Source organism: Seriola lalandi, unplaced genomic scaffold (assembly GCF_002814215.2).
Source record: "Seriola lalandi dorsalis isolate HSWRI2012SDOR001 ecotype SW California unplaced genomic scaffold, Sedor1 jcf7180002054767, whole genome shotgun sequence".
NCBI lineage: Eukaryota > Metazoa > Chordata > Actinopteri > Carangiformes > Carangidae > Seriola > Seriola lalandi.
This window is the reverse complement of record NW_019525320.1, coordinates 1,026,972-1,052,480: the sequence shown is the minus strand read 5'-3', so window position 1 is coordinate 1,052,480 and position 25,509 is coordinate 1,026,972. Positions and strand designations below refer to the sequence as shown.

The following is a 25,509-nucleotide window of genomic DNA, read 5'->3' as shown; positions in this document are numbered from 1 at the left end:
TCTCTCTATGTAAAAAAGGGGGCCAAATAGATTAATTTGGGGGGCACTGTCACTGGGGAAATTAGCCTTCATTATCCAAGCTCCATTCCCATCTAAATATGCACCTCAGAGAAAATTTCTGGTGAATAATGCATGGACTAAAAAATATGGAAATTGGACAGTATGATCCATCACTGTTTAGTTGGCATCAGCATGACTGAAAATATAGTCTAAAGATAAATAAAATTTCCTGAGGTCCCAAAGTGGTGAGGTTTAAATACATAGTGCTGCACACATCAGTCAGATTGTAGTGGCCTGGTCGTGTAAAACACAGGATGACTTGGCTAAATTGGATTACATTTAATTACAGCCCCCAACAGCCCAGATACGTGCAGTAACAAGCATATTCTCCTTTTGCTATAAAATGGCTACTACCTGGATGATTACTCTGGGGAAATAATGCCAAGATTTTCACTTAACATCTGTTAAATGTTTTGGTTTTTTTAATAAAATAAAAACGAATAATATTGAATCATTACTTTTTTTTCCAGGGGATCACCTGAATCCCCAACAATTACGTCGGGAATCACAGATGACACAGCAAACACAGCTGATGACGTCTGCCTGCTGGTCTTCATCGCCACCCAGTGGTTCATTTAAACAACAGCAGAATGTTTTCATTCTAAAGCCAAGAATGTGTTGTCACCGGAGAACATGTTATAGGGCTACTTTTAGCTAGACCCTGTATTTGGAGCTATAGATGGAGACCAGAACAAAAGAAAACATGTACAATCATGTGCGATGTAAAAATCAACAAATGTTTTTTTGAAACTTGAACGCATTTGTTCAGTTGTTGAGACTATCAGAAAGGTGCTGTTTGCTAAACTTCTTGGTGACTCTGAGCTGGTTCATGAAATTGTTTCAACAACCATCAATGCCACAGTTCATCAAGTTTGTAATGTCGTCCCTCATGTGGACTTATGATTTGGCTGTGGACTATGTTCACAAAAAGTCTTAAACCTCTCGAACAATGGGCTCAAAACAAAGTATTCTGTTTGAAAATTATTTGGGGGGGGGTTAAATATCTAAAGAGGATAATATATAATTAACAGATTAAAGGGGCACTGATTTTTGATGATTTCAGAGGGAGTTTTTCAGAGGCTCAAAAAATAACTTACCATGTAATGTAGGCTTAGAATCTAAAAATCATGATATCTAGGCCTTTGATATTTCAGTTTTGACCATTAATTTTAACCTCTGTATCTTGTAATTTCCCATCACAATAGTGAGTGAACAGTTTTCAGTTAAAACGCTCTAAAAATGTTACTCAATGTTCTATCAATACATTTCAATAATAAATATTGAAATAATAAAGGGTCTTGATGAAATATGTGCAGTCTCACATGTTCAGTATAAATGATCACATGACCAGAGCTGTTCCTGGTTGCATCATGAGAAGAGAATGGCTGTGTCAAAGCTCTGAAAAAAAGGTTAGTAAAGTATGTTAACATAAAGATAGGACATAAGTCTTTGGTGCACATCATCTTTACGCTGTCTAGTGTTGATATATGCATTTGCAATCACCCAACTTTGGTCACTGTGTTCATAGAATTAGTCAACATGTTGATGGCAACACAAGTGATAACACTGCATCTAGGTACACACATACTTATACACACATAGCTCTTGTTCTCCGTTCTTTCTTTTAGCTTCACTTTGAGTCACACACACACAACAATGCTGTTTTTCCACAAAATGAGGAAGATGCCTTTACTCTAAACAATTAACTGAGATAATATAATGACAAAATAATGAAAAAAAACATTAATCACAAAAATGTTTTCGTGACTAGTCAAAAAATTCTGTGGAGTTTGAGATGGCACTAGTAAGACTGGAATATATGACCTGTAGTATTTCAAAAATCAAATGAAAATCGGTCACCCTCCTGTATGTTATGCAGTGCTGGAAAGTAACTATTTACTCAAATGCTGTACAAATTACTTGTAATACTTGTAACTTTACTTGAGAATATGAATTTCTTTATTTACATCTTCATATTCTATTCCGCTATATTTCAGAGAGAAATATATTTTTTACCCCACTACATTTGTAAGATAACTATGGCTCCTTTTAAGCATATGACCCTGTACAAAAAAAAACAATGTACTGATGCAATCTAATACAACAGTATTACAATAAATCCCACTTTTTTATGTTTTAGAGAGGTGTTGATTGAACTGTATGATCATTTTGGAGGATGTAGCCTAGTTGGTGGTGCTGTTGAGCTGTATTGCATTATACAGAGAGGGGTTTATATTCAGCCTACCCTCACTGATATAATTGAGGTGGAAAAAATAATAGAAACACCTTATTATACAATTCAAGGGCACAAACAAACTACATCCTCCAACATTACAGTACGATTGACCAAGTTCAATCAGCATCTCTCTAAAAAAATTTAAACCCAAACCTAATAAACTACCAACTGTGTGTACGGTATGCAGCAACGTAAAACTAGCTCCGCCGACGACAAACAAAAGCAAGATGATGCTTGCTTATTAATGCACCAGTGTTAAATCTAATATAGCCATATAATGTAGTTAACCACATCAGAACAGTAGCTAGCTTAGTTTATACTTACGTACTTTAACTAAACTAAATGTTAATGCAGGATTGGTAGCTTCATTAAAGGATAGTATATGAGTAACCTACTTCTTCCACTTCTCGTATGTTAAAAGTCATGTCAGTCGTCCAGACCAGCTTCTCTTTGGCGTTGACCGTTAGAGGCCGCTAACGGTTTGTTGGACCCGAAACACCGAGCCCTCTGCAGTCGTTAGCTTGTCCTTCTTGTTGTTAGGCAGGTTGTCAGGGGCAGCGCACCAGCCTAGTTAGCTTGCAAGGGATTAAGGGACTTAGTTAATGATGGTATATTTATTTATCAAAGAAAACGACTGGCGGCATACCTGCTTTTTCTCTCGGAGTTGCTCTGTGTCTCTGGGTAAAAGCAGCAAAGACGACAACGTCGATTTTTATCGAAACAGGCAGAGTTTTGGAGTGGGCTTTACCTCGTAACTAGCTAGGTTTGCTAACGTTATCAGGCAGACGTAAAGTGATATACATTAACGTTACACACTGAATACATATCTCCGTGTTTCCATCACGGTTGATTTGCTGTCGTTTGGTGCGAAAATGGAAGCCGCTCAAGAACATTTTATGGAGCAAGAAGAGTCCGATGGAAGCGACAAACCATCGTCGTCGCCCTACAATTCCCCTTTTCGCTCCACTCGACTGCACATCCAGAGAAGTAATGTCTGCTCTCGGGCTTACTTCGTTGTGGTCATGGTCTTCTTCCATGTGTACATCCTGAATGTTATCGCCCTGTTGCTCTACGTGCACTACAACAACGGACCCGGGGACCTTGTCAGTAGCGACGGGGCCTCCTCATCAGCATTGGTCAGCGAGGGTGGGAGCTCTTTGCCCCATCCTGCCCCAGCTTCAAGAGAGCTACATGTGGAGGACTACAGTCAAAGTTTCAGTCTCCCTCGCATTGAGGGGATACGGGTAAGAAAACTCATCATTTCAGTAAGATGAAGAGTGCCATTTTAACTCACTGATGGGAAGAGTACTACAGTGCAATGTGTTACCCAACTAAAAGTATGGTTATTGATATTAAACAAACAAGTAACGTTAATCAATCTTATAAAATACTATAAATGTACAAGTATAGGAAAATTAAACTTCTCATTCAGTGTATCTGGATTTATTGCTCACCACCACCTCCACTACATGCTATAAATCCATTAATCAAATTTTTCTGCTGCTTAACTACAGTTTTATTCCCGATGCAGAGGCCCCAACCTAAAGAATTTAATGTGACTTAGAGCTGCTATAGCAGTGTTCCTACATCTTAACCCCCATGTAGTGAGTGTGTTGATAATGTCTCTTGTGTGCAGGTGGGACATGTTCAGCAGGTGTCCCTTGTGCCAGAGCGAACACATGAGATGAAGACACTAAGCTTGAAACCTCTGCTATTTGGTAAGTACAGTGTAGTCTTTTGGTGTGATCTGCTATTTATGAATTCATTTTTCAGGATTTACTGTAGAGCACAAAGTTTAATTACTCTCAAAGTCATACAAATATAGACCAGCAATATTTACTTAAAATTCACAGATATGTACATTTGCTATTTCTTTACATATTTCTGTTACCTCCACTGCCTGAGAGGCAGTGTTGATACTTGATGAGTTCCTGTGTGACCAGCGTATTGCATATTATCTCTTCCATTATCACAGAAGTTTGAACATGATTTGTAAAGACTAGAAAAAGCATTATTGACAGTTTGTTGCTTATGGTTAAATTCTGTATGCTATCCCTAAGCTTCCCCTAATCATAGTTGTTTAATGCTTGTTACATATTCGACATAATCTTAGCTCCTGCATCTGTGATGCTTCCATTTGCGCGCAGCTGCCATCAGGTTCTTGTCCCGTCTTTGCCAGGCATAAGCCTTATTGACCACCACGCGCCCCCCCTGCACTGTTCCTGTCACGAGGAAGGTGCCGCCTCGTGGGTGGTTCCGTGTCATGTTCCGTACACAGGTGGCATCCCTCTCTAGCCACAGCTCGATGTGGGAGCGGATCTGCCCACCTAACAGGGGTCCATGCTTCAGAACATCCAGTTTGGCAGCCAACGAGAACTGCGACAGGCTTACCGGAGTATACTTGAGCTGTGTAAGACGCAGTTTCACAACTGGGAAGCAAGCAGATAAACACAAAGCATGATTCATATCACCTATTTATGGAGCAGTGTCCTCTTGTCTATTATTTATTGTACAGAATTAATGAAAAACTTATAAAATATATAATCAAGGATAGGACCAGACAGGGGCAAAGAGGTGGAAGAATACTGACACTCACCAAAATCACTCCTACAAAAGGTCTCCAGTGTATCTTTAGTAGAGGAAGCCTCTTCCAGCTCACAGTCCCGACAGCTTGCCAGAGGCACTGAAATAGTCAAACAACTAATTAAATCAGTTGTTAAATTAAGTCAGCTCAATTATATGTGTCCATGTAGTCAATTTCTTACCTCTACGCCCCCCAGTGTGAACACTAGTGTTGGTGATGGAGGAGATACACATGAGATGGTCTGCAGGATACTGGTCACAGCGCAGAATTTCTGGCCACGGGTAGCCATAGCAACTCATGATTGGAGCACAGCTGTCCCGTACAGATTCGCACAAACTCCTGCAAGGTGATATAAACCTAATAAAGAAGGGATAGAGAGGAAACATGGGCAGCACTGAGATGAAAGGATTTGAATTGATAGTTAAGTGGCAGGGAACAAACAACACTTGATTAGATGCCATTTAGTTGCTTTTTTTTCTTTTTCTCGACTGAGAAGTGCTAATGTGACTAAAAGGAGATAATAGTACTTAAATGGCTTGATTTCAGTGTGAAACCGAGACCTTTCCTCAGAGACTAGCGACAATTTACATAGCTTTCAAAAGGGTGTTAACCCTTGACGACCCTGCTGCTGTGTAACTTTGTAATTAAGCTGACATTTCAAAATGAAAAATTGTGAAACGCTTTACTCTGAAAATTGCAATTCCTACCAGGGTGAAATTGTGACTTGAAAAGGTTCTCAATATATGTTATCAGAAAATAAGCTGTTATGAGTTAATACAGTGAGTAAACTACATAAGTAAAACTTACCTGTCAAGGCAGATGGGTGCAAAGAGAGAGCAGAGAAAGATGCGGGCATCAGGGTGGCACTCTCTGGCAAGTAGTGGCAACCAGCTGGCACTCTGTTGTACAGCCTCAGCCGGAGACTCATGGCCCAGCAGGTTGGGCATCCTCATCGTGTCATAACCGATGTTTTGGCACAAGGCCATGCCGGACGGGATGCGCACACATCGAGAGGAGCTGCGGGGCTCCCACAGTCCACCTTCTCCTATAGAAAGCATGGACCTGAAGCCTGTAGTAGTACCAGGGTCCCCCCACACATCATCGTCCTCTCCTGCTGCAGCTCCTGGTCTAGAAACACGAGTATTTCCATATCCAGTTTCAGTATTGCCCTCAGTACTTGCCCTGTCCCAGCTCTTGTCCTTCACCCCAGATCTAATCCTACCCTCAGCTCTTGCTCGTCCCTCCAGCCCTGCCTTTACTCCACCAGCACTAGGACCAAGTACTACTGTGCTGCTTGGCCCAGCAAGCAGAAGGAGAAATAGTAAAGAGGCTAAATGGGAGGACTTTCTGGAGCTAAAATGAGGACAGAGCACTGAAGTCATCCTGGGACTGAAGTTGAAAAGGCGAAATCCTGTAGTGTGTCTCTTGAGTGAAAAAGACCCTTGTGTGACAGTGCAGGAGAGGATGGCAGAATAGGTGTATTTATAGTGGGCAGTGATGACATTTGCATACGAAGGGGATAAGGGGAGGTGTAGAGAACAGCAGAGAGAAGGGGTGGGGCACACATTAAAACGTTATTAAGAGATGCGGATCCACTTTCATTCATGAGCAGATTTAAGTGTTTTTGACAGAGTTTAAGATTAGTAATGTGGATGATTTGGCATTTGGATACTTTTGGATTTCTGCCATTTCCATCCCCACAGCTTGAACTGAGGAAGAGACTGGCCCTCATGTGGTGAAACTCCTCCACCCCTTTCATCCCACATTTTCTTCCAACCCACACTTAACTACCCTGTCCCGCCCTGACCTCTTTGCTTTTTGCACTTCTTTTCTCATCCACCCCTGCTGCTAAAGAGGGAAAAATTGGACTTTTTATGAATATTCACTGCTCATGACAGACTGAAGATGCTCATAATATTAAGGAGACAATTAAGCTGCTCCCAAGGTGAGGTCATTGCAGAACTATATCCACTGAAGATAAGATAATCAACATACAGATAGTCTCTCAAAGTGACAGAACATGTGAGACCTGCGTGCCGACGCTCACATAAATCGAAGCACACACTGTATGCTCAATTGTATGTGTGTGGACTTGTGCTTACAACACAAATAAAATTGGTGTTGTCCTGCTGTGTAGCCATGGCCTGATTCCTGTTCAGACAAGCAGGTCACTTCCTTTCCGGGGGAGAAAGAGAGACAGTGGTGGGAGGGAGAAGAGAGAGAGGCTCAGTCCCCCTTCATTCATATCAGTTATCCAGATTAATGAGGCTAGACTGGACAATAGGGATTAACCAAGTGGGTACAGTGTAAAAGACACGGGTGACAAACAAGGCCTCTACTGTACAGGCAGGCAACCTGCCGGAAGCCTTTTATTAAGAGGGGTAATGACTGACAGACATGGATGGATTGCTGCGAGGGAACCATGAAACACTATGGCCTTCACACTTAGGGTCTTAATAAATCAATGAATCTATCTGATAGAATACATAAAACAAATTTTCAACCAAAAGAAATAGTAAAGGGACAGATCTCAAACTTGGGAGACCAAAGTAGAAATAAGAAACTGACTGTTTTACTGGTAAGTGGTATATTTATCTACTAATACGTAGGTGTAAAAAAAGCACGCCAAATTCTGATTCTGTAACTACTTTGCAGTAATTGATATCAGCAATTACTGAGTCCCATAAGCCTGCACTGCTTCTACCTTCCTCTGGGAGAAGTCCAACATCGTCACTCATTAAACCTCCTTGTAGGATAGGCTATACCACAAATGACTCACTGGGGAGTGACGGAGGGGAATAGCTTGTACTCAATTAATGCACAGTCTATGTAGTATATTGTTACCAGAGTTCCTGTGCTTAAACACCTACTAAAACATGCAAGGAAGAGAGGTTAATATTTAAAAACCAGTTATGTCCCTATGATTTTTTTTTTCAGGAATATGAGGTGCTAAAAAGTTGCTCAGTTTGTGTCCATGTTCAATAAAAACCTATTTTACTTATTCAGTGTACGAAGACTTTTGTGGGGACACATCTTGCCTTTTAGGGCCTAATCATATGATTGTTTGCGGACACTGATCAAAGTATCTTAAATTTGCCCCTTGACTCTGAAAGGTTTTGTTAGGCAATCTAAAGTAATCCATTTAGTAGTCTGACAGATCAAACCAGCACTGTTAACAGACATCTTTTAATCCACTTAAAGGTCGATCACTCACTCACCATTTCAGGAGTAATAGAGTTCCATTACACTGTAATGTGTGTGTGTGTGTGTGTGTGTGTGTGTGTGTGGTGTGTGTAGGTGTGTAGGTGTGTAGGTGTGTAGGTGTGTAGGTGTGTGTGTGTGTGTGTGTGTGTGTGTGTGTGTGTGTGTGTGGAGAGGTTGTGAGAAGACTTGAGAAACTTGAGAATTGATTTAAATAAATGTGACAGAGATTAGTAACTCTGTTAATGATGTCCATAAGACACCAGTTTCTTGGAAAGAAGTTTCAAATTATTTGCTTTTTATCAAGTAGAGACATCACCATTACCTAATCATCATGTGTAATCTTGTGAATGTGTTATTATGCACAACAGTTAATTTATGAACAAGCCCAGAATCTCAGCCACACTTTGCATGTTTTTGATTAGCCTTGCCTAATCTCCAAGACAATCTCTTTGATAGATTGTATATACCCTTGATCCTCAATCTAATCGTGGGGAGACTGGGGGTTGGCATATATTATGATAATATGGACTTTCATTTCCATAATTGTGCATTTGGAAAAGTCACTTAGTTTGGCAGTTCATTCGTGCTTTTATCAGAGATTAAAATAAGTTGACTGATACTCTTTTCAGTCTCTCCTGGGAAAATGTAGACTCCACTTAAATTGCAATGGAAAAACTAATTTTGTGCATCACGTGATAAGGGTGGGTATGTGAAATAAATCTTTTTTTCAAATTGGGATCTTTTAAAGTTATTGGAATCATCTAATCATGTATGTCCAAGGCAAAACTGTGTCCTAACATTTGCCATTTTTTCCTGTTCCTGTCAGAGATCCCTGGCTTCCTGTCAGAGGAGGAGTGCCGTGTGGTGGTGCAGCTGGCTCAGCTCAAGGGTCTGATGGAGAGCCAGGCACCAGCACCCAGCCAGGGACAAGAAGAGTCAAACCAGCCTCTACTTTCTCTCAGCACAGAGGAGGTCTTCAGTCTTTTGGACCTAAACCAGGATGGGCTGCTGCAGAAGCAGGAGGTGAAAAGATAGAAACATCTTTTATCCATATGCCATGCAGCTGTAGGAGATTAGGAAAATAGATTTCCAGGAAAATCAGTTGCAAGTAATTAGAAATTGAACTGTCAGAGCATGTTAAGTTCTTTCATTGATATGAGAAAGTACATTTTGGTCTCTCCTCCAGATTGTGAGTCACTCACGTTCTCGAGATGGAACTTGGTTGAGCCCAGATAACTTACGGCAGATACTCACTGGTCTGGAAGGTCGCCCAACAGGTTTGTGCTCATGTGGTTTGTGTGTGTCAGTACATTTCAAGCTCTTCTGAATGATTTCATTTAGAAAAGAGCATCAGTTAAGTTCCCATCTGGAGCACATAAAGTACAAGTTTGCAATAAATTTGTGAGACACTAGTAGAAACTGACTTCAACTTGTAATGGAATAGGTTAATGAATTTAGCTTTTAACCATGATTTTAAATGTAACTTTCTCAATTAAAAGGACATTTTCTGAATTCTGATTAAGCTGAGACACATATCCGGAAATGCAGGAAGTTTTAGTCCAAACGCATATACCGATGCTACTATTAATTCTAACGGCTATTTGAAGTTTGTCATCATCTGATTTCTGTGCTTGCAAAAGACAACTTCAGAGACTTTCAGTTTCAGTGTTCCTTACAATTAGCTAACTCAGTGGTTCAAGATGAGCATGTCAGATTTAAATGTGTAAATAATAAATCGACTGGATTAATCACTTGCTGTTATATGTATGAGTGTGTCTGCAGTAGTTGTGTACTTGTAAGAGCACAGTAAGTGGCTGACCGGTGGTTCTGATTGCGTGCAAGTCTTTGTGAGTGGCAAGGCCGGAAGAGGGGTGACACCGTTTTGACCTGATGCCATTGTGCCAGGCGTTGTACACATCCCAGTCCGGATGTCCCTCGTCCTATCTCATTAAAAACTGATTATTCTCCAACCCCTTTTCTTAATTTTCCCCCGGATCTCCTGTATCCCTCCAACTCCCAAGATGTGTATAAGAGACAGTCCCTCGTCCTATCTCATTAAAAACTGATTATTCTCCAACCCCTTTTCTTAATTTTCCCCCGGATCTCCTGTATCCCTCCAACTCCCAAGATGTGTATAAGAGACAGTCCCTCGTCCTATCTCATTAAAAACTGATTATTCTCCAACCCCTTTTCTTAATTTTCCCCCGGATCTCCTGTATCCCTCCAACTCCCAAGATGTGTATAAGAGACAGTCCCTCGTCCTATCTCATTAAAAACTGATTATTCTCCAACCCCTTTTCTTAATTTTCCCCCGGATCTCCTGTATCCCTCCAACTCCCAAGATGTGTATAAGAGACAGTCATTCAGCTGAGAGTAACAGCATACGGTTGGACAAAGAGGGAAGGAATGGAGGAAAAGAGAGAAGGGAGCTGTCATAACCTACTGGTCACTACATTGTCACTGCCACAATTCAAGATTAAATTAAATTGAGTCAGAATTGTGAAAAGTTTAATAATTTCACAGTGCTCCATTTATATTTGTAGTTATGAGGTGGTATTGTAACTCTACTTTTGTGTGTTGAGCCATATGAAAGAAAGAAATAGTCCTATAAAGAATTTTATTTTAATGTGTATGTGCTTGGCAGAGATGCTGAACTTGGAGGACTTTAGGCGTGTTTATGATGTGTCCCAACGCCCAGGACAACAGCGAAGTGGGAAGCTCTGGAGTCAATTCAGACAGAGAAGCAAACACACATGGCTTTTCCAAGGCCTGGGATCTCACCATGTGCTGCAAACCCTCAGGAACAGGTAACCACACATGCACGCACTTTGAAATACTCTTAGCCAATACATTTGATATATACTAATTTACCTCCATATTTCTTTTATTCAGAGTAATCAGTCTGACACGTCTGCCCTCTGCATTGGTTCAACTGAGTGAGCCGCTGCAGGTGATTCGCTATGAGCACGGAGACTTCAGTAATGCCCACCATGACAGCAGCCCTTCTCAGTCAGAGACTATCTGTGCACACACACGACTGGCAGGAAACACATCTGCTCTTACAGAGGTCTCTTGCAGGTATCTATGACATGTACGGTATTTTATATTTTGTTTATATTCAGTTGCTTTGCAGGTTTTCTAGTTAAATCTTTCATTTCATCACCTTGAATGACTATACATGTTAATAATACAGTATGTAGACATGTATTTTTCTTTATTAATTTTTAGATTTACTCAGATTTTGGTGTAATTGTTGGATAATTCCTGTGGTTTATCAAAACACCTCTTACAGTGATTTGTTTTCTGATCAGTATTAGGTGAAATTTCTTAATTAATTTGTCGCTTTCTCTTGTTTTATCCCAGGTATCTTACTGTGTCGTTCTACCTCAGCTCTGCAGAGGAAGGTGGTGAGACCACCTTTCCTGTGGCAGACAATCGTACCTATGAAGAGCAAGTGAGTGTGCTTTCACAACCCACAATCATGAACCTGCATTTCTTTTTGCCGCTGTGAAATGACAAGTGTGCATGACCTGAATACCGCTGATAAGACGCAGATGATGCTGACCTCTGAGAAAGAATCTGACACCTGAGTCAACACAGTGTGCCAAAACAAATGATTAGACACGAGCTGTTTACAGTTTTATGTGCCCTAGGCACTGGTCCAGGATGGAACTGATTTGACTGACACCCAGGAGACATGTGGCAGAGGAAACCTGAGAATAAAACCTACTCCTGGGATGGCACTCCTCTGGTACAACCATCTATCTGATGGTAGAGGTAAGAACAGAAGGCTTTAGCTTTTTCATTTGCACAAACATAATCTAATGAGCACTCTATTATGTTGATTTGAGTTCTGTTGTAGGATGCAATGTAAATCAAACCCCATATCACTAGCCTTTAGGCCCGAATCCAAAAAGATACAACATGCAAAGGTACTTTCTTTAATCCCAGCTTCTCTGTGGATTCTCACCTTGCAGAAGTGAAAACTTAACACATTTAAGTTTTGTGCTCCATTTTGAATCCCAAAATATGTCATCCGCAACAAGTATGTGCACTGAGTGAGAAAGTGACTTGAGAAAAAGGAGGACCTGTTTCAGGATTTGGAAAAGAAACTGTTTTCCAGTATCAGCTGATAGGCAGATGGACGAAGTGTAGTTTTTACTTTTTTCTGCCTATTTTCTCTCCTTTGTCTACATCTTCTGTCTTCTCAACTTTCATTTTCATTTCCTCTCTTTACTCTTGGTTTTCTGTAACTCATCTCTGTTAGAATCTTTTGTGACCATCATAACTTCTTTGACTGAAATGATTATCTGATTAGGTTCAGGGAGAGCAAGGGCACCTTTATACAAGACTGGGTGACTCCTATGCCAGGGGATAACCTATTTTCACAATCAAAATCTAGGTTATTGAAGCACCTGATGCTAAAAAGCGCCTGTATCTCATTCACTAGCACAACGACAACATTAGGGATTAATCTGAAATTATCTTTGAAATTTTATGGGGAGTTGTTGTTGGCTTTTATCTGAATTTGTTTATCTTGTTCACCTCTCTCCAGAAGTTACTGCACTCATTATTCCCTCAAAAATGCTGTTCTCTCGTGCCTTCCCTAGGTTGGATGGGAGAGCTAGATGAGTATTCCCTGCACGGCGACTGCCCAGTCAGGCGTGGGGTGAAGTGGGTGGCCAACAGCTGGGTAAATGTGGACCCAGACTATCAGATGCAGGCCCGCTACCAGAGACTAGTCGCTCAGAGGCATCGAGCTAAGTCAACCATGGAGGAGCATTACCAACCTCTTTCACACAGTGACCTCCACCAGGATTTATAGCTGGGCTTTTTTAATGAAATGACAAAGCGACCATCATTTTAAACTGAGTTAGTCTTGCATCTATGAAGCCAGTGAGGCCGGACAGACCTTTCCGCTACGTCAGATTTGAGATGAACATTGCACAAAATAGCATCCCAGATATTTTCTCCTTTCAGTAACTGTCTTACATTACATTATGTCTCTTAAGCCACTGCTCCACATTTACTTTGACTTTAAGTCAATCCTATTGGGAAGGTTTGGTGAGTTCAATATAGATTTACAGAACACAGAATTATGATGGGCAGATGCATTAGTTTCCTCACAATTAATTTATAATACAAATGTAACAAATGTATATGAAGTGAATGCCATTCTTTATTAAATTGCGCCTTAAAAAATATAAGTTATTCAGAATAACATACCTACGGATACTGTGATGTGAGTTGGAGAAGTTGCAGTCATATGTAACAGATAAGCCTGCTTACCTGCCTTCCATTTTGATTAACTAGGCATCTATCTGCCCCTCTTGCGGGTCACTGTTATTTATTGTTATAGAATTAACGCCTGTTGTTAGAAGCCATATTACAATATTCATCTGTGAATGTGTTCCTGGGAGATATTTTCATGAGGTCATGTATGTCTTTTCTGTTCTTCAGGTTTTGTTCCCTGAGTTAATGAGCTTTGATCATTGAATGTTATTTAAATGGCTACTGCAAATGCAGGACTTCTAAACTGGACGAAAAGATTGCTTGTCACACTGGCTGTGGGAGCCCAGTTCTTCAGGTGTAATTCAAACTTAGGTCTTTGATATTCCAATTATGTGTTTCTTATCCTCACAACTCAAAATTATTTAATTGTATGAGAGTATTTATTTGAGTGTTATTTATTACTACCATTTGGTGATTTAAATTAAAGGAAAACATATTTATTACAGCTTGATGTTGCACTGAATTTGTCACTGTATTTGTTCTGTGTTATGAAATATATAAAGCAATGGTTTACTAGTGGTGGTGTAAGTGGGATCATTTATACACACCTGCTGATATAGACAATGTCCACTAGATGTCACCCAATATCTAATATAGCACCATAATCTCTGGGCTGTTGAACATGAGCAAGGAGCAGGGTCAGTTCAGAAATTGTGCTAATTGTGGTATAATTTACAACTGCTGTACTAGCATCCTGTCAGTGCTGGTTCCATCGTGGATCAGCCACCAACATGTCAGTGCATATGTGTGACTGAAATATTGGTGATGGCACCTGCACATTCTGGATGGACACTTACTATAACCAGCATGCCTCTTTAACCTCAGTCACTTGTTTCTGTGAAGGACACCCAATGCAAACACACTTGAAACAAAACTTGAAAAAAACACTATTACAAGTGAAAGTCCTGAGGTAAAAATATTACTTAAGTATTTAAAAGTAAAACAAAGAATAATCAACAGAATGTACTCAAAGTAAAAAAGCATTAAAAGTGAATGGCACCTGTCATCGTGCTACTATATATTAAACATGTTACCAGCATTTTCCTGTTGCATCAGTTAAATACAGCTGTTAAATAAATGTAGTGGAGTAAAAAGTACAAAACACAAGTCCAAAGAGCTTAATTATATGCGTACCACAGTTCCTAGCTACATCCCTGTGAGCAAAGTTGACCCCAAAACTCCCTGGTTTACTTAATAATTAATTTGTAAGGGATTGTCACCACTTAAGTAAAACGTTAGCAATGACAGCTCCTCCATCTGGCATCTTGTAGTATGGTTTTGTGGGGGGATTCTGTATCAAAATCTAGTTTTAAGCCCTAAATTGTTTTGAAGTTGTGGTTTATCAAATTGCATTCATTTTTTTGTGTCAAGGGTGTATGATTCCATCATGGGAGAACTGTAGGCTGCAACCAACAATTATTTTCATTATCAATAGGCCTGATAATTATTTTTCTTTAATAATAACTTGATTGTTTCCTCAATGAAATGTCAGAGAAAAGTGAAAAGTCATTTTTCCCTGCAACTCAAGTTATCATTCTCCAAACTCTTGTTTTGTCTGACCAGCAGTCAAAAATACAAATATGCTGACTAAATACTGACAAAAAAAACTGCACCAGTCAAACTTTGTCATTTTTGCAAGTAATCATTTATTAAAATTGATACCAGTTAACTTTCTGTCAATCAGCTAAGTGATCAACGTAATCATTTCCAGCTGGTTGAAATAATGAAACTGCCATGTATGGGTCAATAGGGGCACAAGAGCAAATGTTTTTGCCCTGGGGATCTCTAGGAGCTTAATCCAGCCATGCCTGTGAAAGCACTAGTCCTAGAACCCAAGTTGAGAGCCCTTCCTACAGTCCTCGAAATATAGACCAAATAAGCAGAGCAAAACGCCATCAGACGCCGCTTTGGGCTTTTATCTGCAGTTATTTGTGTGATTTCAGGTCAAGGACGTATGCAAGTGAAATAAACCCATCCTTGTTGTGACTCCTCTCATTTTGACTGAGTGGTGCTGCTGATGCTGTGCGCACCGCACTGAGCCGGCCTCAGCCAATCACGTCAGCCGGCAGCGGGAGGAGGCGGGGGGAGCGTCCGTCACAGCTAACGGACCGTGGAGCAGCAGATCACATTCTTCGTCTGTCGAACCGCGGCATCACGTACAGGTTCATGGACTTCTGACTGGGCTGTTTAAAGAAAAAAAATATCTTCACCCTAAGGCGCAGTATCATTTTCATTTAACTGTTATCCATGAGATTCTTCAGGCTTACCTTCAAGTGCTTCGTCGACTGCTTTTGAATCTCCTCTGTCAACGGCTGAACTGACCGCGGCGCTTTGTGAAAATTTCCATCTCTTGGCTGAGCTGAGGGTTTCCATCGTGTGATAATCACAAAAACTGCGATTTTTTTTATTTCAAGAAGGCGAAATAACAAACTCGGAAAACCAAACAGACAACTGGAGCACTGCATAGCTGTTACTGTGGCTACGTCTCTGTGTCTCGCTGCTCTCTGAGCCCGCCGGGTGCCTTGTTAGCCAGGCACATTTATTAAACTTCAGCAGCCTCTGGCTAAACCAACAGCCAGCTTGCTTTTTTAAAAAATAAAAATAAAAATAAAAAACATTTTTCTGCCGCTACCCAACAATATGTCACCTGAGTTGGAAGAGAACAGCCAAGGTGAGTATGCTGAATGACCGCCACTGCTTAATAATGGCTTATTATTTACCATATGATTCAACCACTAGCTGAAACATAACCACATGCTGATGAATTAGAGCAGCCGTGCCTCACTCAATGCTTGGACATTATTCTTCGGGGAGAAGAGCAGCAGCCCCACACCAGCTGCACTTAACCTGCCTCAGTCTATATTTCTCATCACATCATAAATACGCCTAAGGATATCTAAATACACACTTTACACCAGAGCTTAGAAGTCATTTCAAAGCTAAATGTGGTGCCGAACACGTGTCACTCCTGACGAATATAGAAGGTATTTATTCCTTTAATAAATCATTGTCAGGTTTTTACGTCAGTGTCATGAGAGCATCATCATTTAGCTTTCTATGGTTTATCCTGCTTACAAAATTAGATGACTCATACATACTCCAGCATGTTTCCCTCTGACGTGAGTAATTGGAGTTGTATTCTTGACATAGAACCCATTCATGTCCAAGAACAATAGATTTTGTCTTTATTGTCTTAACCTATCAAGTGGTCTATTTTGATACACATTAAATTATCACGTACAGTGTGTAACTATCCCTCATACAAATGATCTTGAACTTACAGGTATCCTTCTCATTAAGTTGCTCCATAGACGCTGACATCCCTTACCTTCCCCACTCTGATCCCCTCCTCTGTTCACACGCCCCCTCAAACTGCTCTGATCTGGATTCAGCTGCTTTGCTTTGCATCCAGCACTGAGCGGCTGACACTGATATCATGGAATGGCAATAATGAAGTGACACATTGCGTTTATTTGCGTTAGAGCATGTGCGTGCATCTATTCAGTGGTGTGTAGGCGAAATAGACACAGCAGAAAGCTGTGTAAGTGACAGAGGAGCTTGAGATATACCTAGACCCAGCTCTCTGCTATGCTGTACCGCAGCACACTAATCACTCTGTCTGTGAGACAGAGACAGAGAGAATGAATGTCGGAGGAGGGCTCAGTGATGGCAGTACAACAGCAACATGATTTTTGCCGAAAAATGATAATTGTATTAGAGCACTATACACACAAAAATCCAGTGAATGTATACAGTGAGATATATTTCCGCTGTGTTATGGCTTAGTGGAGGTTTGTAAAAACTGGCAAAGGTTGTACTGATGCTGTACTGTCCCTTACTACTGTTTTATTAATCTTCAGTCAGTCAGTGTCTATGTTTTCATTTCTTTGTTTGTGTCCGGTGTTTCACCAGAATATGCACCACACTCTCTCTTCCATTCATAGCAAGTCTGGCCCAGGAGGCTGTGTTCATCAGTCTCCAGTGCTGACGTGTGATGTGAAGTTGTGAATGTGAATATTTTAGATATGACTGTTGTTAAAATATTGTCTGCTGTCCTCGCTGATAAGAGTGTAGATATTTTATTAGTTGTTCAGACATACTGATTATTGCTGTCTTATCTGCATCCATTTGTCCTTCTTCTTGTCTCTTTACTTCCTCTCGCAATCTCTTCTTCTATCTCATCCGGCCCTTGTACATCTTTTCCTGTCCAGGTGAAATCAGTCTCCCCCAGTTGGAGGCAGGGACCCTGTCCGAGGAGGAGGGAGGGGGGTCAGCCCGCCCCCTGGTGCCTGTGCCTGGAGGGGGCCCAGGGTGTGGTGAGGGTGGAGGAGCTGGCCCACCGCTGACCCAGGACGGGGCTGCAGCCGGGACTGGAAATGGGGCTGTAGCAGTACCAGTGGTGGAGAGAGAAACCTGGACCAGACAGATGGACTTCATCATGTCCTGCGTGGGTTTTGCTGTTGGCTTGGGCAATGTGTGGCGGTTCCCTTATCTCTGCTACAAGAATGGAGGAGGTGAGCTTCAGGAGCACTGTGTAATTAATATAGTTATCTGTGTTACTATAAACATATGAGAAGTTGCACTTAAAATGACCCATTGATCAATTTTAGAAAAGCAGGTCTGATTGATATTCAAGCCTGATATTTTCAACAACAAAAAAAACTACAAATGAGTACAAAATGGGAATGTGCAAGCACATTTCATAGACTCCTTGGGATTTTCAGCTACAATGAATTGTGTGTTTATTTTGCATTAAGTTTCTTTTGTGCATGGGCACACCAGTGTGCATGGTCCTTAGCTTCCTCCCTGTATGATCCATCACCGTTGTTTGAAATCAAGCCAATGATAGTGTCTCTAAACTTAATGATTCAGTTTCCTACATATTGGGAGATCTAGTATTGTCTGTGCAGAGTGAACAAATGGATACAAATTAAAAGGTTTAGAGCTACCATTACCTTGGTATTAGAATACAACACAAAGAAATGCATTGTAGAAAATCTTCAGGGGAAAAAGTACTTCCCCTAATTGAAGAGTCTTCCTGGTATTTTACTATAGACAGTTTGTAAGAGTTTAGATAAACTCAGATACTCCTGACAGTTGGTGGGACAACAGTGAAAAGCAGAATGGTACAGGCATAATACTGTAACAGACGAAGTAGGTAGACAAAGCAGGGCTTGCGTGGCTGGGAGCACGTAGCTGAAAAGCTGTGCCCACCCACGTGGTTTCATTTTATTTGTTATAGCCACCCGTTGCTTAACAGACGGACTTAGTACCAGTAGCCCCACAGTAGTCCTGCTGCTCTCTCACCGGTATATGAGTTTATTTGGCAGGTTTTATGTCTTTTCCTGTATCCTCTCCTATTATATCTGTGCCAGCTTGTCCAATAGTAACCTGCCCTGAATGCAGCTCTCAGCCTTGACTTGTCTTATCTCTGCCCTACCCAGTTTTCTATTTTTTTATGAGGTGTTTAGTAAGAATGAAACTGAATGGGCGACTCTGTGTGTGTATTTGGGTGTTTCTTAGTCCAGCCCTCCCTCTCCCTCATGTGTGTGTGTGTCTTGTGACCCATGGCTCTGATACCCACCTTCTGGTATCATATAACAATGGCCTGCCTCACACAGTCCACCCCCTGTGCTCCTGCCCAGCACCCATGTAGCATACAAAGGTGCTCTCTCCCGCTCTGCTCCTGATAAGGAGGCATATGGATATGTCACACAATAACTGTCCTGTGACTGTACCCGTCCTCTCCTCCCCTCAGTGTCAGCACAGCCACGTACGCTACAGTACTTCATTTTACGTCCTTGACCAACCCAGGGTACACCTTGTAACACAACAACTGTATCTGATAAGGGCTGGGGCTCTGAGTCTGACCTTTTTGTTACTGAATCAAGGACAGGCTCCATTGGAGAAAGTAGATAGATAAGTGTACTGTAAATGCGAGGAAATGTATTCATTTATTTATTTATTTGTAACTCAGCTGCTAGGCCTGATGTGTCTGGTCTAGTTATGATTAGAGAGGATTTACTTAAGCCTATTAAGGATTCAGTTCCTCAATGATTTGGCCAATATATTGGGGTATGTCAGCACAAGAATTTTCTACAGTCATTCCATTCACGCCTCCTATTGCATCTCTCTCCCTTTCATTCTCTCGCTCACTCTCTCTGTGTCTCTCTTGATCTCCCACCCCTTTCTCTCTTAGACTCTTGCTCACGAATGTTTCCTTATAAGGCTACAGCCCTCAGCTCTCTGAGAATGACATAAAGAATGATGGACTGAATGAGGCACAAATTGTCAATCAATAGCACAGCTGCAGAGACAACAAGGCCAATGCCTTGGTGTGCAATTTTTTGTATTTGTTGTACCTCCTCTACCACAGCGTTGTCCCAGTTTCTCTGCGTCCCTTTCCTGTGATCTATCCATCTTTCCCTCCTTTCTTCTCAGCCTCTCTCTGCTCTGCGTCACTGCTGGTCATGTGACTCCCTCCCATCTGCGCACTGTGGTGGCATCACACAGTTATATTGTTATTCATACCAAATCGGTGCAATTTAATTTTGTGAATTAAAAGTCTCATGCCGCCTTTTTTCATGTGTTTTTCTACTGTCTATTCCTGATCACAGCAAGCTTCTGCTACAGCATGAGAGTCCAAAAGGAGATTATTTATAGGAAACACTGGCATTCTCTGTCTGTCTCCTTTCATTTTCCAAGATTTATACACTGGGGGGTGAGACCATGTGGGAATGTGGTCTCAGACTTTTGGATCCCACTCTGTATATAAAGGGTAATTGACAAATTGGTGTATGTTTAGCACTTTCAAATCCTTTGTCCTCTCTGTTGCAGACATAAAACCTGAAGACAAGATCAACATTCAGTGATCAGTTACCAACCAAATAATAAAAATGTTGATATGATTTCTTCATATTTTAAATTCATATAACTTTACTGTGCGGTGTTGTGGATGTCAGGGATTTAATTAAGTGTGTGACCATGTAATTGCAACAGCCTTTGTTGTTGCATGTCACCTCACTAACAAACAAACAAACAAGAAGAGCAAAAAAAACATTATTAGCATATTATTAACATACATACACACAAAAAAAACACTTGTTCGACAAATACACCTTTATTGGTACTTGACAATGAAGTCTCATAAATGTCAGGTAAACTTTACTGAAATATGGTATGGTAATAATGGTATGTTTTCTGTCCATTACATCTTTCTGAAACAATTGATGTTTGAAGTGAAAGAAGCCACAATGTGATGTAGTTAACTGTCATAACAAGGAATTTATTGATTTGATACCATTATTAGCTATAGGCATTATTATGCCATTAAAAGGACCATAAATCACTCAGACACTGCAGTAATATGTTTCCAATTAAGTATCCAAACCTCACCAATGCTTCCCTTTGGAACAGAGGTAATCATTGTTTTTGAGTTACATTGGGTGCTTAGGTATTTCCCACAATGAGACAATGTATCTGGCTGCCTGTTACTTAGGTACTAAGTGATGATTCTGTGTGTTGTGTGTTCCAGGGGTTTTCCTGATCCCCTACTTGCTGATTGTCTTCATCGGGGGCATCCCAGTCTTTTTCCTGGAAATTGCACTGGGACAGTTCATGAAGCAAGGAGGGGTCTCTGCCTGGAACATCGCACCCCTCTTCAAAGGTACCTATCCCTATTTAATAACCTGTTCATGCTAAGGTGTCTGACACACATACAACACATTTATATTTATCTGAGTAAGGTTTTTTGATACTGTTCATCGCCACATATTTGCAAATGACATCCTTGCACAACTCCTCTGCCTTTCTCTCTCCCTCTCTGTCAGGTCTGGGCTTGGCCTCAATGGTGATTGTGTTCTTCTGTAACACCTACTACATCATGATTCTGGTGTGGGGCCTCTACTTTCTCTTCCACTCCTTCACCAACCCGCTGCCCTGGGCCACCTGTGGACATCCCTGGAACACCCCCAACTGTACACAGGACTTTCGGCGCTCCTGCCACAACCGCAGTGCTGCACAGCTGGCTTTGCCTTCATCTGTGGCCACCCCCTCCAACCTCCTGTCCTCTACGTCCCCATTGAACCTGTCCTCAGCCCAGCTCCTCCTCAACGCCAGCTGCGCAGAGGCTGAGGGCATGCGCTCCCCAGTCATCGAGTTCTGGGAGTATGTCTTAACTTGACTGGGAATTGTCATGGAGGACTAGAGCAGCGAGTCAGCAGTCTTAAAAAAATACATTTTATACACATTTTTGTCTAATTTGACCTGCAAGCTGTAATTGAACTTGCAGTCTCCCTGCTAAAGTTATTCACTTTTACTTTGTCTTCAAATATGCCATTGGTGTGTTTGGAACCCGTCATCTTTTCTAATGGACACATCTCTCTGTTCTCTCTCCCAGGCGTAAAGTGCTCCGTCTGTCTGGTGGGCTGCACGAGCCTGGTGACATCAGCTATGAGATGGTGCTATGTCTCGTAGCCACTTGGATCATTGTTTACTTCTGTATGTGGAAAGGAGTTAAATCTACTGGCAAGGTAAAGCATTTCCTGGCTGTCCAATTCATTGTGCTTAATGTCACGTGTTAGTGTTTGGGGTTAATGAGTGCATATATTATGGTTTCATATGTACACTGTACATAAAATGCTACTTGTCACTATCAGGGTTCATGGAGTGCAGACTATTATTTGCATGGCTTTGTGTGACAGATTTAAACAAGTGCAGCATTTTGCCCCTTGACCCCAAATCAGCTTTGGTATAGTGAAAGGATCAGTGTCTAGACTGATACACATATGAACACAAATATAAGCACACACGTGTATTCTTTAAATGTCTACTAAGTTGCGTAGATGCTTTCATTCCTGTTTTCTCACGTGTATTTACAGTATATACGTGTGCAGCTTAATTTTTCAGTCAGGCTATAATCTTCCACTGATCCCTGTTATGTTATACTCTACATACACATTGTTCTGAGTGACTTCCATTTAGTAGTATAAAAAAGATGTCCACTTCTCATTATTTTAAATGTGTCTGCTCTGATACACTGGCATAATGGATGCATCCTTATTTTGTAGCATATGGAGCTGTCTGTGTTTGCATACTTGTGTCTCCAGAGTAGCTACAGCTCATAGAGAAAGGGGGAAAAAATAATGAAGGAGATTGAGCCAGCCAGCCAGCTGTAAGCCGATTAGTAACTTTCCACCATGTAGATGTTTTAGAGCTGGAAGGGGGCTTTTCTGCCCATGTTCGCCCTAGATCAAGGCAAATATGTGCTTTCTCACTACTTTGCTCTTACCATACTGATTTAACTGGGACTTGATGCTTCTATTAGGTAGCATGGGGAAGCTTTTTGAGCATAACTTGTCAAAAGACTACCTTCTGAAAAGGTCTGCCAAAAACCCCTGCTATTGCAGGAGGTTTACAAATTGTCTGGCTTTCCATTTACAGGCTACCTTTTCTTCAAAGTAACATGACAGGGCCCATTACACATCTACTACAGGAGGGACCTAATGGGCTTCTACTTAAGACTTGAGTATTTGCAAAGCAGGTAATTGCTTAATCAAAGTGATAAAAACATACTTAGGTGCAGTTGCATTGAAACATTTGACCATAGCTGATGGACCATGTTGATAAGCACTAAACTTTTCCAGCTAGCCTGTTAAATTCATCATGTAACCACATCTTTTTTATGTACTTACTTCATGTAATGTGAGGGGTTTAAATGTTTACTTTGGAGTTTTTTACTTTCACTTAATACAAGTTAATGCATAGCACTCAACTTCACCTCCCCACCCCCTAGTATATCCTACAAATTAATCCTCCAGTGTCTAGAAATGTACTTCACATCTGTCTTTTTCCATTGTTCTGTAGGTTGTGTACTTCACAGCTCTCTTCCCCTACCTGGTTCTGATTGTTCTTCTGGCCCATGGAGTCACTTTACCTGGAGCTTTAGATGGGATTGTTTACTACCTGAAACCAGACTGGTCCAAACTTGGTGAAGCACAGGTATAACTTTTGCATAGGTTTGCATTTGGGTACCAATACACATATGTCATATCATCATTCAAGAAACAGGAAGATTGCAAAACATTACTCACACATTTCCCTTTGTGAAAGGTGTGGATTGATGCAGGCACTCAGATTTTCTTCTCCTATGCCATCGGACTGGGTGCCCTGACTGCACTGGGCAGCTACAACCGCTTCCATAACAACTGTTACCAGTGAGTTTATACACAACATAAAATCAGACACCACTGTCATTGGAAGGAGGCCAACATCAACACAAACACTATCAGCCAGACTCTGCATTCTGCTGCATGTGACTGTAGACTTGAGTACTACCAAACAAACCAGAAAAAAAGAGCATTTCAAATAGAATTAGGTTTTCTTTCACTACTCATACTCAGAAAGAAAGCAACCTCAGTCTGTCTTTACTAAAAATGGCATGACCAAAAGATCAGTTCTATTTCATTTTTGTGTTGAATGAATGTTGAATTGTAATGACTGTGCTGTTCTCTGGCCACCAGAACAACCATTAGACTTGGTGAATGCACACTATTCACATTTCAAATGTAAAGTCGTTTTCTCCCAGATAAACATAGAAGTGAATCCGTATCCAGGAGGAATCATAACAGTATCCGTAACCCTACAAGCTTTCATTTATTTAATTTTATTATACAAATGAACTGGTACAGTAGAAGGTCAATCAGGCCCTTAATGAAGAAGGGAGTGTACTGTAGACCTGAGTTCCATTGTCTGTTTTTAGTCACAGCTGGCCTCTCTGTTTCTGTTTTGTAGGCAGGTTGATGATCTTAAATGTGTTAACCCTAAACAGACAGGGATATGTAAACATATTAAAACCCTTATGAGGTAGTTAGCTCCACAGCAGTAGTAGGGATAATTGAGAAAAAAAAAAATCTTATCACTTGCTGCTTGAATATCTGGAATGTCTCTTATAGTAGGAGTTTCATGAATATCCTGCCATCTTACTTTTTCTCTGCCTTGACCTTAATTGGAAGTTGAAAGATGAGTTTAGATTCTGAGGTATGTTAGCTCAGCTCTGTTTCTCACACACACTTAAAGTAGCCCAGGAATATCTTGGGAGATGTGTATATAAACCACTCTCAGATACCAATGTATAGTACATTTGGGACTCAGGACCCAGTTTTGGGGTCTTGTTCATTTGCTTTCAAACCACATTGCTTAGCTTAATTTATGTCTTTTTTTATCCATGCTAGATGTTAGATGTTAGAGATGACAGTGTCAGTCACCAAGACTTTGGTCCAGAGTGAAATATCTTGAACCATTGGATAGATTGTCATGAAATTTGATATATTAGCAGTCTTCATGTGAATAATGGCAGAAACTATTGCTAACATTGCATGCTAATGTGTTAACATTTAGCCCATGTTTAGCTAGTCTTTACGGGCTAAACTTTAAAATGTTGCTTGCCAAAATCCAAGATGTTACATGCTAAAACAATAGTTGTTAATATGCTATTTTTTGTGTAATAATGTCAGCATTCAGCTCAAAGCTTAGGCAAACCAAAGTACACTTGAGGCTGAAGTACACACTAATGAAAGCTGAGCCATGTGTTGAAATGTAGATTGTAGAGTAGGGTTGCACGGTATACCAGTACCAGTATAGTACCGCGATACTAGAGTTTTGAAAACGGTACTATACCAGCATTTAAAAACAAACGGTACTTTTATGTCATTTTATTGAATGCAAATGAATTGGTAAATTGGAGCCTGTCTCTTTAAGCACTGCGGGGCAAGCGAGTGTGACGTATGACTCGCATGTTTAGACTGAGGAGAAGAGAGAAACGACAAGTCGCGTCTTATACAGACGGAGCGGGTTGAAGAAAATACAGTAGATAGAGATGGCAGCTGCAGAAAAGCCCGTACTTGTGGACAAAATGGGGGCCCGAAGTACGGTGTGGAAATATTTCGGGTTCAAACCGAACGATAAAGGCGAGCCTCTGAACCCAGAAACACCGCAGTGCAAGCGATGCTACAAAGTGTGTCTCGCAAAAGCAGGCAACACTTCAAACCTGTCGAAACATTCAAAGGACAACCATGCGGACTTGTTCCGAGACTTCAGTCAAGAACGACAGGTGATAATGTTGCTCACCTGTTCA

The 25,509-nt window shown here is 41.0% G+C and overlaps 3 protein-coding genes across 3 annotated transcripts in view; 2 read left to right on the top strand and 1 right to left on the bottom strand.

Moving 5' to 3' along the window:
- The first annotated feature begins 2,823 nt into the window (after positions 1-2,823).
- LOC111668907 (transmembrane prolyl 4-hydroxylase-like) lies at positions 2,824-13,821 on the top strand. The gene is made up of 9 exons (XM_023425059.2): positions 2,824-3,540; positions 3,933-4,014; positions 8,911-9,107; positions 9,271-9,361; positions 10,729-10,891; positions 10,977-11,162; positions 11,448-11,538; positions 11,738-11,861; positions 12,695-13,821. Exons 1-9 carry the CDS (start codon positions 3,169-3,171, stop codon positions 12,907-12,909), a joined length of 1,521 nt encoding a protein of 506 aa, XP_023280827.1. The 5' UTR covers positions 2,824-3,168; the 3' UTR covers positions 12,910-13,821.
- Positions 4,072-6,302, bottom strand: LOC111668908 (secreted frizzled-related protein 5). The gene is made up of 4 exons (XM_023425060.2): positions 5,688-6,302; positions 5,062-5,237; positions 4,893-4,979; positions 4,072-4,725 (listed from the first exon to the last, which is right to left on the bottom strand). Exons 1-4 carry the CDS (start codon positions 6,260-6,262, stop codon positions 4,406-4,408), a joined length of 1,158 nt encoding a protein of 385 aa, XP_023280828.2. The 5' UTR covers positions 6,263-6,302; the 3' UTR covers positions 4,072-4,405.
- Positions 13,822-15,471: 1,650 nt separating the features above from the next.
- LOC111668902 (sodium- and chloride-dependent creatine transporter 1) overlaps positions 15,472-25,509 on the top strand; it is a 15,566-nt gene continuing 5,528 nt past the window's right edge. Inside the window, exons 1-7 of the mRNA XM_023425055.2 lie at positions 15,472-16,047; positions 17,588-17,890; positions 20,911-21,042; positions 21,206-21,542; positions 21,775-21,907; positions 23,241-23,375; positions 23,487-23,590. Coding sequence (XP_023280823.1) covers positions 16,017-16,047; positions 17,588-17,890; positions 20,911-21,042; positions 21,206-21,542; positions 21,775-21,907; positions 23,241-23,375; positions 23,487-23,590 — 1,175 coding nt within the window. The 5' untranslated portion in view covers positions 15,472-16,016. The remainder of the gene's footprint in view (positions 16,048-17,587; positions 17,891-20,910; positions 21,043-21,205; positions 21,543-21,774; positions 21,908-23,240; positions 23,376-23,486; positions 23,591-25,509) is intronic.